The 18,752-nt window shown below is 37.3% G+C and overlaps 1 protein-coding gene across 4 annotated transcripts in view; it reads right to left on the bottom strand.

Annotated features, from left to right (window-relative positions):
• MPP7 (membrane protein, palmitoylated 7) overlaps window positions 1-18,752 on the bottom strand; it is a 240,166-nt gene that overhangs the window by 65,140 nt on the left and 156,274 nt on the right. For 2 of the 4 annotated variants that reach the window (XR_001512606.1, XM_006756156.2), the window contains exons 8-13: window positions 14,143-14,217; window positions 13,752-13,948; window positions 13,156-13,220; window positions 5,210-5,230; window positions 5,094-5,105; window positions 3,896-3,937 (exon numbers count right to left, since the gene is read on the bottom strand). Coding sequence is in view for 3 of the 4 variants with exons in the window: in XM_006756156.2 (XP_006756219.1) it covers window positions 3,896-3,937; window positions 5,094-5,105; window positions 5,210-5,230; window positions 13,156-13,220; window positions 13,752-13,948; window positions 14,143-14,217 (412 nt within the window). In the remaining variant the exon portion in view is untranslated. The remainder of the gene's footprint in view (window positions 1-3,895; window positions 3,938-5,093; window positions 5,106-5,209; window positions 5,231-13,155; window positions 13,221-13,751; window positions 13,949-14,142; window positions 14,218-18,752) is intronic. The other 2 variants (XM_006756157.2, XM_006756158.2) reach the window with 2 other exon arrangements.

The following is an 18,752-nucleotide window of genomic DNA, read 5'->3' as shown; positions in this document are numbered from 1 at the left end:
GTACTCTTGTCAATTAGATGGTGTATGTCTATCCATTGGAATAACTATGGCATAAGACTTTATCTGATGAGTGTCACATAAAATGCCATAATTCACAGGGAGAGGTGATTATCTCAGCCTAAGGCAGCGAGGGACTCACTCTCATGAGAGATGATGTTAAAGCGACTCCATGGATTGGCTGGAATTATAATGCAGCAGAGGATGAAGGCAGGAGCAGTAGATGGAGAGAGATGACTGTTGAGAGCACAAGGCATATTTAAGTTTAGGTGATATGTAGATGACAGGGCTGGGAAGACAGCGTGGCACTTCCATGCTACTGTTTCTGCCTTCATCCTCTGCTGCACTATAATTCCAGCCAATCCATGGAGACGTTTTAACGTCATCTCTCATGGGGGTGAGTCCCTCGTTGGCCGTAGGCTGAGATGATCACCTCTCCCTGTGAGTTATGCCATTTTATGTGACACTCATCAGATAAGCTTTATGCCATAGTTATTCCAATAGATAGACATACATCGTCTAATTGACAAGAGTACACAGCCCTTAAAGTGAGAAGACTGAGCACCCCTCTCTCTATTTTGAGAGGTAGTAGCTTGCAGTCATGGCTGTCCACTCACCTCTCCCAGGATCCAACCCTCAGGTGGTCTCCCACACGGACTCTGGCTTGGCCTTTAGGCTGTTTTGGCCAAGGGACCTGATGTGATGTGAGCAGAGGCTTCAACAGCACTTCCATACCAGGGCTGCTATCTCTGTTGCACTCTGGAAGGCCACTAGAATGGCTAGCTTACTGGAGGGTAAACAATGACAGGAAACAGAAACAGGTTGACCCAGCTGCACCACTGCGCCTCCCCGCCCCCCAGACCAATAGACTCCAAACTACCAGACTGCAAAGATCCACCAAGCCAATAAACTGGAACAACCAGCTAACCACAAAATTGGGAAAATAATAAATGCTTGCCGTGTTGAGCTATTACAGTTTCTGAAGATGTTAGGGGAGGTGTTAGTCATTATACAGAGCATCTGGCACACTGCATTGTTCTGCAATGAGTAAAGAATTAATGAAAGCTTAACTCTGATCATTGAATCCTGTCTTAGTAAACTATAGTCTTTCTAAGCTAAAAATCGCAATATTCTGTATTTTTTGCATGGGTTTTTGTTTTGTAGAATGAATGAGAGGGCAGCATCTATATATTTTAAAATACATTTTTATTGATTTCAGAGAGAAAGGGAGGAACATCAATGATGAGAGAGAATCATTGATCAGCTGCCTCCTGCATGCTCCACACTGGGGATCGTGCATGCAACCCAGGCATCAAACCCTGATCTCCTGGTTCATAGGTCCATGCTCAACCACAGAACCATGCCAGCTGGGTGAGGGCAGCATATTTTATAGGATAGAGTATTATAGTTACACAGATGTGGATCTGAAACTACAATGCACCATTTACTGTCTTTAGGTCCTTAGGTAAATCCTTCAAACTTTCTGTTTCCTTTCTATAAAGGGGATAAAATACCACCAATCTCACAGTATTAGAGATAATATATATTAAATACAAAATATATTATCTGGCACATTTTGACAATAATCAAGAGATATTATCATATGCAGTTGACCCATGAACACGGGGTTTAGGGGCATCGACCTCTGCTCAGCCAAAAATCCATGTGTAATTTTTGACTCCCCCAAACTCAGTTGTCACTCAGTATTCATAATGGATTGGTTCCAGGAACCCTCTCACACATGAATAGCAAATGTTGTATATGATTGAGTCCCTAATATAAAACTAGAGACCTGGTGCATGAAATTCGTACACAGGTAGGGTTCCTAGGCTTGGCCGGTGATCAGGGACGATTGGGGTCTTCCAGCTGCTGGCCGGGGCCTTCCTTCGTTCAGTGCCTGGTGGTCAGTGCACGTCATAGCAAGTGATCGAACTCCCCATCTCCCGGTGGAACTCTCGAGGGGACACTTTGCATATTAGCCTTTTATATATATGGGCTAGAAGCCCCGTGCACAAAAATTTGTGCACTCGTGGGGGAGAGGGGTCCCTCAGCCCAACCTGTGCCCGTTCCCAGGGTGGCAGATGGCACGCCCAATCCCACAGTGTCTGCCCGTCTCCCCTGGTCACAGATGGCAGGCCCGGATCCCGTGGATCCTGCGCTGGGGCAGGCAGCAGCTGAGGATCTCACTGCCACCTGCCCTGCCCACCCCGCCCAAGACACTGCAGGCCCAGATCCCGAGCTGGGGCGAGCGGCCGCTCAGATCGTGCTGCCACTCGCCCCGCCCGCCCCACCCAAGACACAGCAATCCTGGATCCTGCGTTCGCCCCACCCGCCCCTCCCTGCACAGGGCAGGCCAGGATCTCACACTGGGGTGGCGCAGCGGGATCTGCCTGCGGTATGCAAATTAGCCACCATCTTTGTTGGCGGTTAATTTGCATACCGTGCTGATTAGCCAATGGGAAGCGTAGCGAAGGTACAGTCAATTACCATGTTTGTCTATTATTAAGATTAGATGGCATAGAACAATGCATACACATCTGCCTATTCCAAACATTAAATGGAAAATGCTGTTTTTGATCCATGGATGATTGAATCTGTGGATGGGAAGCCTGGGGATACAGGGCTGATTATATATTTATTGAAAAATATCCACGTATAAGTGGAACCCAGGTAGTTCAAATCCATGTTGTTCAAGTGTCAACTGTACATAAATATTAATTTGCAAATGAGCTTGAAGCAGTTCTCTATAAATCTGTTTTTTTTTTTAATATATTTTTATTGATTTCAGAGAGGAAGGGAAAGGGAGAGAGAGAAAAACATCAATGATGAGAAAGAATCATTGATAGGCTGCCTCCTGCATGCCCCCTCCTGGGGGCTGAGCCCACAACCCAGGCATGTGCTCTTGATCACAATCGAACCTGGGACCCTTCAGTCCACAGGTCAATGTTCCATCCACTGAGCAAAACCAGCTAGGGCTAAATCTGTGTTTTTACACTATTACATCTTACAACTGAAAGCAGAGGACTGACAAGTGTGCCGATACATGGCAAGGGTGGGAAAGGTCTGAAGTGATATGTAGATGAAGACAATTCAGACGCCTTTAACAATTTAAAAATCTTGGCTTTTGTTTATAATATTCCTTAGCATCTCTATTTTTTTAGGAGATTTAAAAAATTTATTTATCTTTATCCTGAAAGTATTATAGATGTTGCCTTTGCTTGTGGGTTATTTTCCCCATTGACTCCCTCCACCCCATACCTGCCCCTCCCAGACCTTCACCACCCTACTGTCTGTGTCCATGAGTAATGCATACCTGCATATAAGTTCCCAGTTAATCACTCCCCAACTACCTCCTTACCCTCTCCTTAGCATCTCTAAACTGAACATTTTTCCTTCCAATACAGATTAGCAAGTTAATCATGAAGCTTAATTTTTGGAGCTGCTCATTCAATGGTTATTGGGGGGTGGGGTGGGAGTTGTTTAGGGAATAATAAATTATTAGAACACATAACTAAAAAGATATTTAAAAAGATATAAGTTGCTTAGAAACTTTGAATAATTCACAGCTAACGACATTATTTAGCAAAGTCCAGATACTGTTAATGGAGTAAAATTACTTAGCACAAATATATGCTTTTACATCCCCTCTCAAAAAAAAAAAATGTAATGGTTTACAAAAATATGACATCTGGAAAGCTTCTTGATTATTAATCAAAGTACACTATGAATTCCTTTGTGTCCAGCCCACTGAGCCTGTTTAATATAAGGGTTCATGCTACCCCCCACTAATTGTCAGGCCATGCTAATGCAAATATGCTAATTTAGGATAAAAATAATATAATAGTTTTGAAGAAAGCAACAGAAAGAAAGACATCCTCTTCCATGCCCAATTGCTCACCTAGATAGGTTCCACTGTTGTTACCAGCATAGTCAGCATCTTCTGGATGGAGTGTAAAAGCATACAGAACAAAAGCCAAGAAATAAAGCAGAAGTTAGAAGCCCAGCCACAGATGCAAAAAAATAAATTACTTAAAACAATTATGTGAAGCACAGCAGAGAACAGCCCTCACAATGCCACTCTTAAACATAAAACATTTTGTTTTATATTTAAGTTTAAAGTAGCATTTCAAAACGTCATGCAACTCTTTTTCAACCTTCAGAGGTTCCTTGTTGCAGTTCCAAGAAAATTATAAAAGACTTGCCTGAGATGTTTATAACTTTCACAGTTAAGGGAATGACAACACTTGATCCCCCAAGTAAATTTTTTTTTTTGTAAATCAGGCTCTTTGCTAATATGTAAAACACAGCACTTATTTGGCTCATGGGATTAGACAGCAAGATTAAGATTAAGGTACAGCCTTTCATTTGATAAGAAGAGATTCTGTGCTGGAAAGAAATAAAGGCATAATATTTCTATATTTATTTTGGTTTAAAAATGAACAGATGAAAACATTTAAAAATAAACAATGCGCCGAACCGGTTTGGCTATCTTGGTTGCGGGCACATTCCCACTGAGGGGCATGCAGGAGGCAGCTGATCGATCTCTCTCATCAATATTTCTAACTCTTTAACCCTCTCCCTTCTTCTCTATAAAAAATCAATAAAATATATATATAAAAAATTAAATAAACAATGTGCTATTATTTCTAGGAATTAAATACTGGGCTATTTATGTCTTAAAAACTTCTAATCTTCACAACAGTATACTTCTAGAACTAACAGTACAGCTTGTGCAGAAATCAAGTAGTTGAAAAGATTCTTCCCACATCCTTACGTTAAAATAAATCTTTCAATATATTTAAATAACATTGTTTTCTTCATTCACCTTTATCTGAGACCTCGGACAGAGAAGAAAACAATGTACTGTATGTGAAATAACTTTCTGTATTTCTGTCATATGAAGCAAAAAAAAAAAAGTACATTCCTTTCTAAAACAAAGTCAAAGCATGACTTTTGATACTGTAATGTTAAGCTGGAAGTTTGAATGTACAATAATGTTCTATAACTGCTTATCTTACTATATTTAATTTAACCCTAACACATATGTATACTAAATAAAATTACTAGACTATGCAGGGAAGCTTTTATACATGTACCTTTAATTTCCTCTGAGAAGCACAAAGGAAAATGAGAAAGAAAATGATTAAATATGTAGAAAATACAATTAAAGTAGAAAGACACTACAACCAAAGGGAAAAAAAAATCCACCTACCACACTCAACTGTTTCCTCATCTTAGAAGGGCCAAAGGAAAAAAACAATTGTACTGTAAATATTTTAAATTATTTGTCAACAAATAAATAGAATTTATGAGAAACCACATTTTAGACTGCACTATAGTCTTGGTCTAAAAAGAATGTACATACTTAAGCAGTGAAAACATAAAGCCTTTCTATGGCTTATTAATACACCTCCAGGGGTAAAAGTCAAGAAAAAAAGTTAGCATTTTTGCAAACTAATACCCTCAATAAGGGGATCATATTTATTTTTCATAGAAGAGTTCTGTCTGTAAACTAATCTGTCTGTTCAACACTGAAGATATTTCATGATAAAAATAGCAAAAAAACACACAAAAAACCACACAAACCCAAACATTTTAGATATAACCATTTTCCCCTAAAAGTGTTTAAATATCTTATAAACTGAATAATAGTCTAACAATTATCAACTTATTACACATGTAAAATGAGTCAAGCAGAACCTTTTATATTCATTCTGTCCATATACTTTGATGAAAGGTATTTTTGAAAGTAATCCTGAACAATTCTTAAATTACTAATAGGACAGTAAGTAATTTAAGTGTCAAGTTTGACTTAGGAGACTCACTTTGAGGTAAAGATAGAAAAAGAGCTGGCAACTTAACAGAAGCAAAATCTAACCTCAAGTCAAGGAGGAACATATTTTGCTACATGACCTTACAGAGCGACTGGGATTGATCATAACAGTTCTCTGCTCCCTTCTGTCTCCAAACTATAGATTGGCAGTCAAAGAAAACACTGAGGAGAAAGTGTGTACTATGTTATTTTTACTTTCAAATACCTATGCGTCCTCAAACTGTACTGGTTCTATTTGAACAGTATTAGCAAAGTGACAAGCAAACCATTATTATTCAGGTTCATATTATGAGGTGCCCACATTGTGAGCTCACTCATACTCATTTCTTAGTAGCTCTGAAAAGCAATATGTATCTAAGCAAATTATTAGAAAACAAGCAATAAACAATGTGGTATGGGTTAGCCAAACCAAGCAAGTAGGCATGATGAAAATAATCCAAGCGGTGCTTAAAATTAATCTCAACCCCAGACACTCTGCCGTAAAGTAGACTGTTAAATAGTATATTTTCTGACAGGAACAATAGGTTAGATTGATTAAAGAACCATTGCCATGTACAGCAGATGGTAAAAGTCATGTCATAGACAAACACACAACCCAAAAATTAAAACACTTAAATTAACTCACAATAAAAATAAACATCTCTAATTTACATTACATATAGTATATGTGTATTTCACATTCTAAGAAAAGGTCATGAATATACCGCATAAATCCTCAAAAACAGTATTTCCTCCATGTAATATTTAAGTAGGAAGACAATGGTATTTAGCTTAATAAAACACACATGCGTATCTCCAATACAAAGTATCTTTGGACATTACCAGATATCCCGTAGGAAAAGCAAATGAACATTTCCTTACACTTACCGATTTGAACAAAGAGGAAAACTACACAAAAGGTTGACCTTGGAAGAGAGTTGGGATGCTGGCATTATTCTTACTATGGTAAAGCACTTTTCTGTATACATCAAATGCATAAACTTATTTAATTCTCCAACAACTCTATGAGGCAAATACCATTTTCCCCATTTTACAGAATCAGAGATATAGAGAAACGAAGGTCTTAGAAGTGGCAAAACTGGGATTTGGACACATGCAGTCTGGCTCTAGACTTGAGTTTTCAATCACCATGCAATACTATCACCTCAAAATTGCCTTTTAATTTCTTCAACTTCAAGCTGGAAAATAAAGATGAGGGAGAAATCAAGGGAAATACATTTCTTTTAAGTTTCCTGTCTACTCCCACTGCCTGCCACCAGGCCAGCCTCTTGCCCCCCAAAGCCGGCAGCTTCAACCTTTCACATGTTTCTCTTGACAGGAGGGCAGGGCTGGGCCAGCTTCTCTCCCCACCCTCATCAGGAATCCACTCTCTACATCTTTAAGCACTGAAGAGCAGGATGGTAAAATTATAAAAGGCAAAGAAAGGCCAACAGGTCACAAAGAACAATTTTGTTCTCTTCAGAGAATGGAGTGGAAAAGCTCTCATGAAAAATATTTCATGCAAGACAGGGCAGGAGAGCTTTCCCAAGCTGCTGGACATTACTCTGAAGGAGACATGTCTGATATCCTGGACAAGTAGGGAAATGGTGTCTATGTAGGTGTGACAGGGGAAAAGTTGACTCAACACCCTAGGTATGGCTTTCTTATACTCCCGTATCTCCCTGCACTGCAATCTCCCCTACAAGTCTGCAATAACCCATGACCACTGACCAGACCCCTAACCTTAATCAGCTCTTAACCTGCATGGCACAGGATCCCCAGACAAAAGCCAAGAGACAGTACGACCTAGAATCCTTCATACGGAGAAGCTAAAAGCACATCCCCTGGTAGTGCTTTACAAGCAATATATTCATATATGTAAGAACACAGTTTACTGAGACAAAAAGTGAGCAATACAATTAGCAAGGCCTTCATCTCAATCTCATGACATTAAGTAATCAGACATGCAATTAACAGCTCAGTTAATCTGCACCTCTTTCCACACAAACTAAACATTGGCATCTCCAAAGAGTATCAGTTAGTATTAGGGGAAAAAAATACTTCTACTATTTTCTAAAACCCCATATGTTTCTGCTACAAAAAAATCCCACTAATATTAAGAAAATGTTTGACAATGTTTTACACATAAAAGTTTAATATAAGAACATAAGCCATCTACTCTATTTGTTAATTTCTGATTTAATTTTTAATTTATGAATTACGTTTATGGGTGAACACACTAAATAAACATTAAGATGCTAGGAGGAAGGAGCTTACTCAACTTGAAAGTTGTATTAACAACCTGTAGAGTAATGTATGTATTATTTGCAAATACTTGGCCTTCCAGGATATTGGTTCCACACAGAGTGAACTCATTCATTCAATCAGTGTTTAAATTTGGTTGTTGGTAAATTGTGCTCTTTAATCCACAAAATGCTTGTCTTTGAATGAACTCGGTTATAACCTTTTTGAATGGCCTTTTGGCTGCGGTAAAAGATCTTTTTTACCCACATGGTAACGATCACAATTGGTTAAAACAAATTCTAAAATAAAATATTTTGTGTGCTTTTACCATCTTTAGAAGGCAAAAAGGTGTACATTTTGTTCTTTTAAGTTACAAGAATTCTGTAAGAGCTATTTTGTAAAAGACAAAATTATAATTGAAATTCAATCAGCAGTGTTAGAAATTTTCAGATATTTATATCTTGATAAGAAAAAAAGAAAGCTAAGCACTATAAATATTATATCTGAATATTCTGCTGTAAAATACACTGTATGAATAAGAGCCTTTTCAGAATACCATATAAACTGGATTTAAATGTAAATTACAGCCTATTGAAGTTAAAGTTCAATTAATATTTATGCTATTCAGAGTACTATTCTTAACTTAATACTTCAATTTTAATAGAATGTAAACAAATATTTCAAGTAGTCAAACAAATTCATATTTCTTTTTAAAGATTAGGTGATATAATACTGCTTTATAAATGCAACTGAATTATAAAAATAAGCTTTTAGCAGAAAATCAGAATACTTTATATCGACACATGAATTGCAAGCTGCCAAATTTGTGATGAAAACCACTCCTATATGCTACATAAGACATAAGAGACACTGTTATTCATTTCCAAAACATTTAACCTGTGTCTTTCATATAATATTCTAAAAGTTGGTCATATCAAAGAAAACCTATCAGAGTTGTGGGTCTGCTCTTCTGTCTTTATTACTAATATAAATCTACTAGTGTGAGCCTAGCATTAGATGAAGGAGGGAAGAAGGGAGCACAAAATTCTATTAATAATTTCTTCGTTAAATAAGCAATTCTTCAAAAAATAATAAAAAATAAAAGAAGAAGAGGAAGAGAAGATGAGTCCCTATATCAAGTTTCTAAGATTTAGGAATGTTTAAGAGTTTAAGTTTTAGTTTTTAGTTAGGTACTAGTATGTTTCATTTTTAAAAGGCAAATTAGTTTGTTTGCGAAGCCTATTTTCTGGGTATGTATTAGATAAGGTGAGGAAATAACCAAGCAGCAAAGATGAACATCGCCCACACTTAAGAGCTTTGCATAAGGATGGTAGTGTTAAAACTGGTATTATCTCAGTTCCAGATTTTATTTATCATGGAGCTAGGATCCAGCACTCCAGAGCAAATCTAAATGAAAAATATTAGGACTAGGATTCTCTAGTCCTTTTTCACTTCTATGTTGACAACAACTGAAACCCTATAGTTCCAGAGCCCTCGTCTATGAACTTTTTCTCCATGCAAACTTTAGTTATAACGATACACTGTGAAATCAAATAAAGAGTAAAATCATAGTAATACAAGCAACCACTTTGTGAAAAGTGTTAACTGCCCAATTTGATATACACTATTGCCTGACTGAAGTCATTATTCTAAATTCAATGCTTAACAATATCTTCCTAGGTTTTAAGTGCACTTACACAATTTTTATCAATATTAATAGTTTTTCATAAATGTGTAAACACCAACATGACAAAATTATTCTTTTAGACATTTTGTATTAAATTGTACACTTTACTTAAAGCCTATTTCATGAAGTATTATTCAGAGTTATAAAAATAAAAGATTTTATATCATCTTTGTTTTTCTTCATAGCCTTATTCTATAATTTAACCTAGGGCATGATGACATGAATGTCCTATTCCAAATATTTAAGTGCCAAATGTTGAAGTGCAGGAAGTGTTGAGTCATATGGTCTTTACAAAATTTAGTTATATCACTATCAAATACACAGGTTACAAAACAAAGTGCTTTTAAATGCCTTTAAAAATGTTCAAAACCAGTACCATGAGTATTGCATAACTTTTGAGTTTAAGGGTTTCTCATACAACAACAAAAATTTCAAATGAAGATTAGCCAAAGAACACATATGCATAACCCATAGACACAGACAACAGTGTGGTGATGGCCAGAGGGAAGGGGGAGAGGGCTGGGTGGAGGTGGGCAAAATAGGGACATCTGCAATAGTGTCACCAATAAAAATAAAGTAAAAAAAAACACACACACAGTAAGATCCCACTTCATGCCCACGCTGATGGCTATAATAAAAAAGACAAACAATAACAAGTGTTGACAGGGATGTGGAGAAGCTGGAACCCTCACATTGCTGATGAAATATGACATGGTGCAGTTGCTATGGAAAACAGTTTGGCAATTTCTCAAAAAGTTAAACATACAGTTACCATGCATAACTTTGGTAGGGCATCGTAGGTATATTCCCATGAGAAATTAGCATGTGTCCTCACAAAAAAGGCAAACATGAATGTTCATAGCAGCATTGTTCCTAATAGCCAAAAGGTGGCTATTGGGTTATTTACAACAACCCAAATGCCCATTAACTGATGAATGGTCAAACTAAGTGTGATATAGCCATACACTGGAATATTGTTCAGCCATAAAAAGAAATTAAGTACTGACCCATGCCACAATATGAATGAACCTTGAACCCATTACGCTAAATGAAAAAAATCAGTTATAAAAGGTCATATGTTATATGATTCCATCTATATGAAATGTCAGTAACAGGCAAATTCATAGAGACAGAAAATAGATTGTTTACCATGGGCTAGAGGCAGGAAATCATGGGAAGTGACTACTAATGGGGTTTCTTTTGGGGGTGGTGAAAATGTTCTGGAACTAAATAATGGTGATGGTTGCATAACCTTTTAAGTGTACTGAAAACTACTAGTGGTACGCTTTAAAACAGTGGATTTTATGTGAATTGTAGCAGACACTGTTCTGAAACACTGTATTTATTCATGCTAAAGAAGATGAGACAGGAAAGAAAAGAAATAATGAAGATGCTAAGATTGTAAGGGCCTGGGAGTTGCAGAGGGACACATCATGTACCCTCTGCCCCACTTGGCCAATGGCAAGCCATTTGAATGAATGAATGAATTAATGATGGTCATACACTGTGGATGGTATTGTTACCTAGTACAATCTCACTGAAGGCAATTTGGCAATATCTATTAATAACTAAAAATGCTCATAAATATTGAATTTTAATTATTTTAGAATAAAGTTATTAGCTTTCTATTTAGTTTTCATAAAAAATATACTGTTTCTGAACATGGCCATATATATTATACACTGTGATTTAACTGAGATAATATTAACCAGATTTATTTCTATTCAAAATAAATAACACTCATATATGAGAACAAACAATGCCTTTTTCAGTGAATCAGAGTTTAGTAAAAAATAAAATAGGAAAGAGATAAAGAAAAGAAAAAAAACATAAGGAAGAAAGGGTTAAAGAAGGATCAGTAAATATTTTTAAATAATATCTTTAAAGAGGCAAAAAAAGAGAGGAAAATACTAAAACATCCAAATGAGGACATTTCAGTAAAAATAAATCCTTAAATAAATATTTCTCAAATTCAAATACTGAAATATTAATATAAAAATTTACACAAATTAACACAGAAAAAGCCTCCATTACAATTATTGCTTAAACACATATACACACACACACACACACACACACACACACACACACACCCCACCTCACATTCGTGCACATCTATACTGAAACCAGTGTGGGAAATGTACTATAAAGACAACCTATTCAACTTACATAGTTCTTCAAAGAAATATTTATCAACGTTTTTAAATAAATGAAAATTTGTAATTATATCAAATTGTACTAATTTGAGTATGGATTCAGATTCAAAGAGAATCACATTAATTTCATTTTTAAATTATACACATTTTTATCCCATATGCACCAGATATATTAGAAATGTGCAGCCCCAAATTTAAACTTCTCACAGAGCAAGTGAGATGGATGTCTCAAAGGTCCTTTCAACTGGCTGAGTTGTCAGTGAAAATTCATCACACTTTAAAATAAGGCATCGTTCTAGTTCAACTTTAAGTTTCTGATGTCACAATACATGTGACATTCTACAACAAGTTTTTTTTTTTTTTCTTTCTGCCCAGACTTAACAGAGCAAAAACAAGCAGGCTTTTGAATCAGTGCTGCACTTGAAATATTTGCTTGCTTGGGAGATTTATACTGACTGTAGTTTGGCTCTCTAATGATGTAATTCCTGGGCTATAAGCTTCTACAAACTGACAGAAATAACAGGAGATGTGAAAAATGCAACAATACTAAAAACAGATGTTGGTGTAAAATTCCAGGACCATTTATTTTTTTCATTTTGCCTTTTAATGTACAATTTCCATGCTGAAAACAAAGGGATATTTTTTTAACTCTTAAAATACCTTAAACATTTAGAAGAGCTGAAATAGAAAATTTATGGGATGGGGGACTTGAGAGATTAGAAGTAAAGGGAAGTGAGAGAAAGGTGGGCTGAAAAAAAGGCACCTAAATCTACACTATATTTTTCAGTTATCTTATGTCATTTTTTTTCTTACTCATTTTATTTTAACCTAGTCTGGTAATAATTCCAAACAGACAAGTAAAAGGTCAGAGTTACTATGATTTCTGGGTAACCAAGAGGAAGAACAATTAATTGTTCTTAGGCGCAACTGCTATTGTGTCCAAGAATGTGATGAATTTTTCCCCTTAATCTTTACCAAGAAATATCTTACCCAAACCTCCTGGCTTTGGAGAAATAAAATACCTAAATTCAGAATTCAAAAAGAGCAGTAGTTATTAGTCCTTTTCTTAAAGAGCCATGGATTTATTACAAATTACTCCTAACACCTCTTTTTTCAAAAGATTCACTTTAATCTATTTAAAATGATCCAAAAACTATCAGAAGGTAATATGATCTGTCATTCCACCACAAATACCTGCTTTAATAGTCAAAAATAAATACCAAGATTTGGTTAGTCTGCATTCTTATTAACAAACTTACATGATTTCCTGTTGGAAATTTTCAGGGGCTGAACTATTATTTCTGGTCGTCTCAGAGCCAATCTCCTGGGAGGAAAAGAAGGTCAATATGCCTATCAATTTTCAGTGCAGATCCAAGGTTAATATAACACCAAAATATTAAAAGTCTTAAGAAAGAGCTGGAAAGTTAGGGGGGAATGAACATAATGCAATCTATTCAAATTAAGAACTGAATTCTCTAATTTCAAATTTTTATAAATTATCCCCACTCCAAAATCACTCTTATTTTTGCCATCTTTCACATCAATACAGTTTCAGATATTAATGTGTGATTTTCCATTTGCTTCTTAACAAAAACCGAATCTGATCTGGTACTGTCATATTATTTTTGGTCATTATTCATAGTCAGACAAAACAGAAATCCAAATCTGAGGGATAAAGGACTCTAAGGCTATTATTTTTGGTCATTATTCATAGTCAGACAATCCAAATCTGAGGGATAAAGGACTCTAAGACAAGATTTTAGTGCTTATTTTATCACAACTATGCTTGAGCGATATTTTGCAGAGAACAAAAGGTCAGTTGAAGAAAGGCCATCATTACGTGCCAGTAGCTCACCTTTCCTGGAAGTGCTTCGAAGGAATCAAGCCTGCCCTGGGATTGGCATCACCTTCATGCTTCGCTTGCCACCACATTGCATCATCTTGGCTCATAATCTGAAGAATATCTCCCTTTTTGAAAGAAAGCCCAGCTTCCTTACATGGAATTGCTTTATCCTCATTAGGGTCATAGTCAAAGAGGGCTTTGATAAACATCTGGAAGAAAGTTTTATTTAAAATGAATAAATATAAAAAATATCAAATGGCCAACATTCTTCTAACTCTGATTTAAGAACAATTTTAAAAAAGAATATTAAAATAAACTTGTCATGACAAAGAAGATATGTATTAGATGAAAAACACATTAGCCCCCTCACCCTCCACAGAAAAGATTTTAAAGTAATAATTACCTTGCCTTCTTTAGATGGTGTCTCCTCTTTGATGCTGGGTATGATCTTAAATGTAATTGCTCCCTGAGACTGAGCCTGATTATTAGAGGAAAGAGTTATAAAAAAAACACTTCTAGAGCCAAGGAGAGGGAAGAAAAAACATGTAGAAAACTAAATGCATCTGAAAATTTACAAGCTTGGGATTTCTATTCTTAGATAGATCAAACTGAGAAAAGTATTTTTGTATAAATTCCTATAACATGAGAAAGCACTAAAGTTTGTCAAATAATTTAAAAAACATCAACCACTAAACCCACTTTTACCTCCTTGGGCACTTCTAAAATTCCGATGAGTATCTTACTAGCCATGTCGAGTTACTTATGCATAGTGCCTTCTACAGATAACAATAAAAGTGGAGAACAGATAATGTGCAAGGATCAGACTATTACATTTAAGTATCAACATCCACATACACAAAAAAGTATCATCATCCAGAAAAAATAATAAAGAACATTCATCTCTATTACATTCTGGTTAGTGAGTAAAATACCAAAATATAGATTAATTAAAAGATGAAAAGATTGAATATAACTATTCAAATTTAATTAAAACAAGCAATACCCAAATGTCTTTGCTAGATCTCCCTTTAATAAACTCTCATGTCATTTTCTATTTACTTCTCCCCCTTTTAAACATTTATCATAACATATCTATATAATTATTTAACAATTGTTTAACTGTTATCTCTGCTAATTCTAACTCCATAAAATCAGTAAATTTCTAAAACATATCTAAGAGGTATGAGGAAGGGAAGAAAAGAGGAAGACAGGTAGGAAGGAGGCAGGGAAGGAGAGAGAAAGGGAAAAATGGTTAGATCTCTCTGAGGCTCACTATCAGTGGTGTGCTGGTAAACCATGACTGTGTTTTATAAAAAAGGGCCCTGATTTTTTTTGTTTGCCAATTTTCATGGTATAAGTAATCCTGCCATAGCCAATTTCAATTTGCCAGTGTGAAGTCACTGAGAGCCATGCTGGGAAAAGTTGCATAGAATCAGCTTCTGCAAGCCTAGGAGGAGCTCCAATACAGCACAGTCTCAAGTAAAATGGGGTTTAATAGTATATATTATAATTTTATAAAAGAGTAACTTCAAAATGATATCATTGTTACTGATTATCATAGAAGTAATTCACAAATCTTATTAAGAATTCATATAATACTGAATTGTATAGGTAGAGAGAAAGCAAGTTTTCTCTATAGTCCCTTCCCATTCTTCTAGTTTGTGTGGTGGGGGGGGGGGGGGGGGGCTGGGAGTATTTTAATGTATGTAAAGCCCTTAGAATAATGCCATTCAGGGCTCAATCACTATAAGCTATTATTAGTGTTATCATTATTATTAGGTAAAATAGGTCTACCAGCCATTGTGATTGTTTCACAGTGACCCATCATGTAGATGGAATGATTAATCAATCAATGAAACCTAATTTCTAAATATTTTTTAAAAATATCTTGTTTACAGATATATACCAAATTAGATCCTTGGGATTAATTTCCAAAATCTGCATTTCTTGATTAAAGGGTATGTAAATTTAGGTTCAAAGCAGCTACAGAGCAGCTGGAGGCTGACTGCAGTTGCTCCCAGCCATGGACTGGATTTACAGCTAAACTATTGAGAAACTGAAGTATAACTAATCTAAAATGTAATATTTAAGAAACAATGAAGAAGCCACGTAGAGACTTGTAAGAGGAACGGAGATGCAGAAAGAGAAAGCCCCCTCTAGCAGGTGCAGCGGCTAAGTGGCCAGAGAAATATCCTGGCTGCAAAGCTCCCTCTCCCTGGGATCCCCATGCAGGGATCCCCAACCAAGAGCAACAGAGATGAACAGAAGAGCCCACATAGCATCAGGTAGAGGGAATCAGGGAGATTTGGTTTGCCTGGGTCACATCGTCCCAGTGAAGAAGCACTCCTGCTGCAAGCAGCCCCAGCCTGAGAAGTTCGCTCCAGACTCCGATCACTGGAGAGTTTGCACAGCTGTCTTTGGCTCCAGCAAAAGACAGATCTGGGGGCTATAAACAACAGTGACTTTGAAGGACTCTCTACTTTCTAAAAAGTCATTCGACAGAACCCCAGTCAGTGATAAACTGTGTATCTTGAAATAAAAGGAATAGTCTTTCCCAAGTGAGTACAAGGTCAGAGCTCCTCTCTCCATATATGGAGCCACCCAGACTTCCCCATCCTGCTGCTTTGGCCACATAGCCTGGGAGCAGCACAGGTCTGGGATTCTTGATCTGAACTGTAGGGTTTGGACCCTGAGCAGAGTTGGGAATTTGGACCTCACTTTTGTTGAGACCAGCCACATGGAGAGATAGGAATCCTGCACAGGGCTGATTTTCTTTTTCTTTTTTTAAATTGAATCTTTATTGTTCAGATTATTACATTTGTTCCTCCTTTTTCTCCCCATATCTCCCCTCCACCCGGTTCCCACCCTACCCTCTGCCCTTACCCTCCCTCCCCCACTGTCCTCCTCCATAGGTTATGATTTTTTAAAAAAATATATTTTATTGATTTTTTACAGAGAGGAAGGGAGAGAGATAGAGAGTTAGAAATATCGATGAGAGAGAAACATCGATCAGCTGCCTCTTGCACATCTCCTACTGGGGATGTGCCTGCCACCCAGGTACATGCCCTTGATCAGAATCGAACCTGGGACCTTTCAGTCAGCAGGCCAACGCTCTATCCAATGAGCCAAACCAGTTTTGGTAATAGGTAAGTTTTTTAAAAAATTGCATGTTTAAATTTAAATACTGACAGAAAGTTGCAGGGAAGGGTAGAGGAACAGAGCAGCAGAATGCTGGTAATTGTCAAAGATGGGTAAGGAGTACAAGGGCAGATTGTCATGCTAGTCTTTCTACCTTTAAATAGGTTTAAGAAGTTTAATAATAGCCGAGTGAGACAAAAAACAACAACTGTTTCAATCTAGTCTGTGTTCCATGAAATGACTTTAGAAATAAACCCTGTAATCAATATTCATTCAGCTTGAACATGTTCCCGGGAAGGCAGATGGGCAGAGATAACCTCCAAGATCAGACACTGAAATTTTATGAGGTCCAGTTAGTTGAACTTTCAAGTTGAAACTGATAAAAAGTAACACATTAGCATAAGTGAAAATGGGTCAAAATAGAAAAGTTTACACTTAATTTTGAAAGTCCAATAATCTTAGCACATCGAAGTACAAAGTCAGAGAAAAAAGCTGTCATGTATCCATGGCTCAAGGGAAGATAAGCCCTAAGACCTACAAAGACAAAAGCAGTCAGATTTAGGCAGGGAATACAGACAAAGGTCTAACAGGGCAGATGCCAGCTGAATATATGAATACTAAACAAGCTGCTTCCAATGAGAGCAAACCCCAGGCCTGGGGAAAAGGCACAGTCAATGTGAAATAGAAACTCAAGCAATGATATGATCAGTGTCCACAATAATGAGCAGTAATCAAAGAAGAGTGTGAAAATGTAACAGAGAAGACAGAGAAGTGATGTAATCCTGGAACCATGAGCCGGAGGGAGCAGTGCCCAGGATGTTTATGTTGGAAATCCGAGGACAAAGAACTGAGAATCAGGGCAGGGTAAGCACAGTTCCCACGGTGTCGTGTACCAGCCCTGCCCTGTCTCGCAGCCCCATCCTACAGCACTTTCCTCCAGTCCTACAATGAACCAGAGTGAACTCTCAGACCTATTCCAGGAACAATGAGTCTTAACCTTTTACAGTCATAGACCCCTTTCAAAAAACTGATGAAAGCTATGGATCCCTTTTCCAAATCCCAGAAAGTGCACAAACATTGTACATAAAGGCAAAGATTCATAGACTCTCCCTGAAGCATTTAATTGGTTCCCTTTCTCAAAACACAGTATTCAATTGGAAGAACATAGTCTGAATATCTCACATAATTCCAATTGAGAAAGAAGAATTCTAGAAAGAGTTCCAGCCCATTTGTATTCTATGATGAGATGTTCTGGCCATCCCTCCAGTTGGCTGTGTCCTCTGGCCGGTCTGGTCCTCCATCCTGTCCCTTCTGCTCCTGCCAGGCCACTGTTCAAAGTTGACTCTTACTTGTCTCTCCCTTCACCTGCCACTCTCCAGCTAGGCCCTGGCACTTTCGTGGCCTGCTCCACACTGACTCAGCCTCCCTATAACCTGTCCCTCCCTTGGCTACATATCTTTACCTCTTCTCACTGTTGACATGAGTCAGGAGTCACAGGGTGGTGTTCCCTACCTGCTAGAAACACACATCAAGCTCTCCGAGTGGTCCCTGAAACCACCCCTTTCTAGGCTGAAAGTGAACAGGAGAGCTCTCCAGACCTCTACCCCAACTAGAGGGTGGGCAGGACTCATAACACAGCCCTGATGCACTTCCTCTGATAACAACTGTCAGCTTATTATGATTGTTAGTTGCCACAGTGCCATAGTCAAGGCAGCAGGATATGTATATGGTCAAAGAGGGGTCAAAAGTAGCACCCATCAGCCACCCTTATTTCAAAACAAGGTTTACATTTATTTAATATTAGAGGCCCGGTGCACAGATTTGTGCACTGGTGTGGTCCCTCAGCCTGGCCTGTGGGGATCGGGCCGAAACTGG

This window comes from Myotis davidii, unplaced genomic scaffold (assembly GCF_000327345.1).
Source record: "Myotis davidii unplaced genomic scaffold, ASM32734v1 scaffold494, whole genome shotgun sequence".
NCBI classification, from domain to species: domain Eukaryota; kingdom Metazoa; phylum Chordata; class Mammalia; order Chiroptera; family Vespertilionidae; genus Myotis; species Myotis davidii.
Note: the sequence above shows the minus strand (reverse complement) of the source record. Positions and strands in the feature narration are given on the sequence as shown.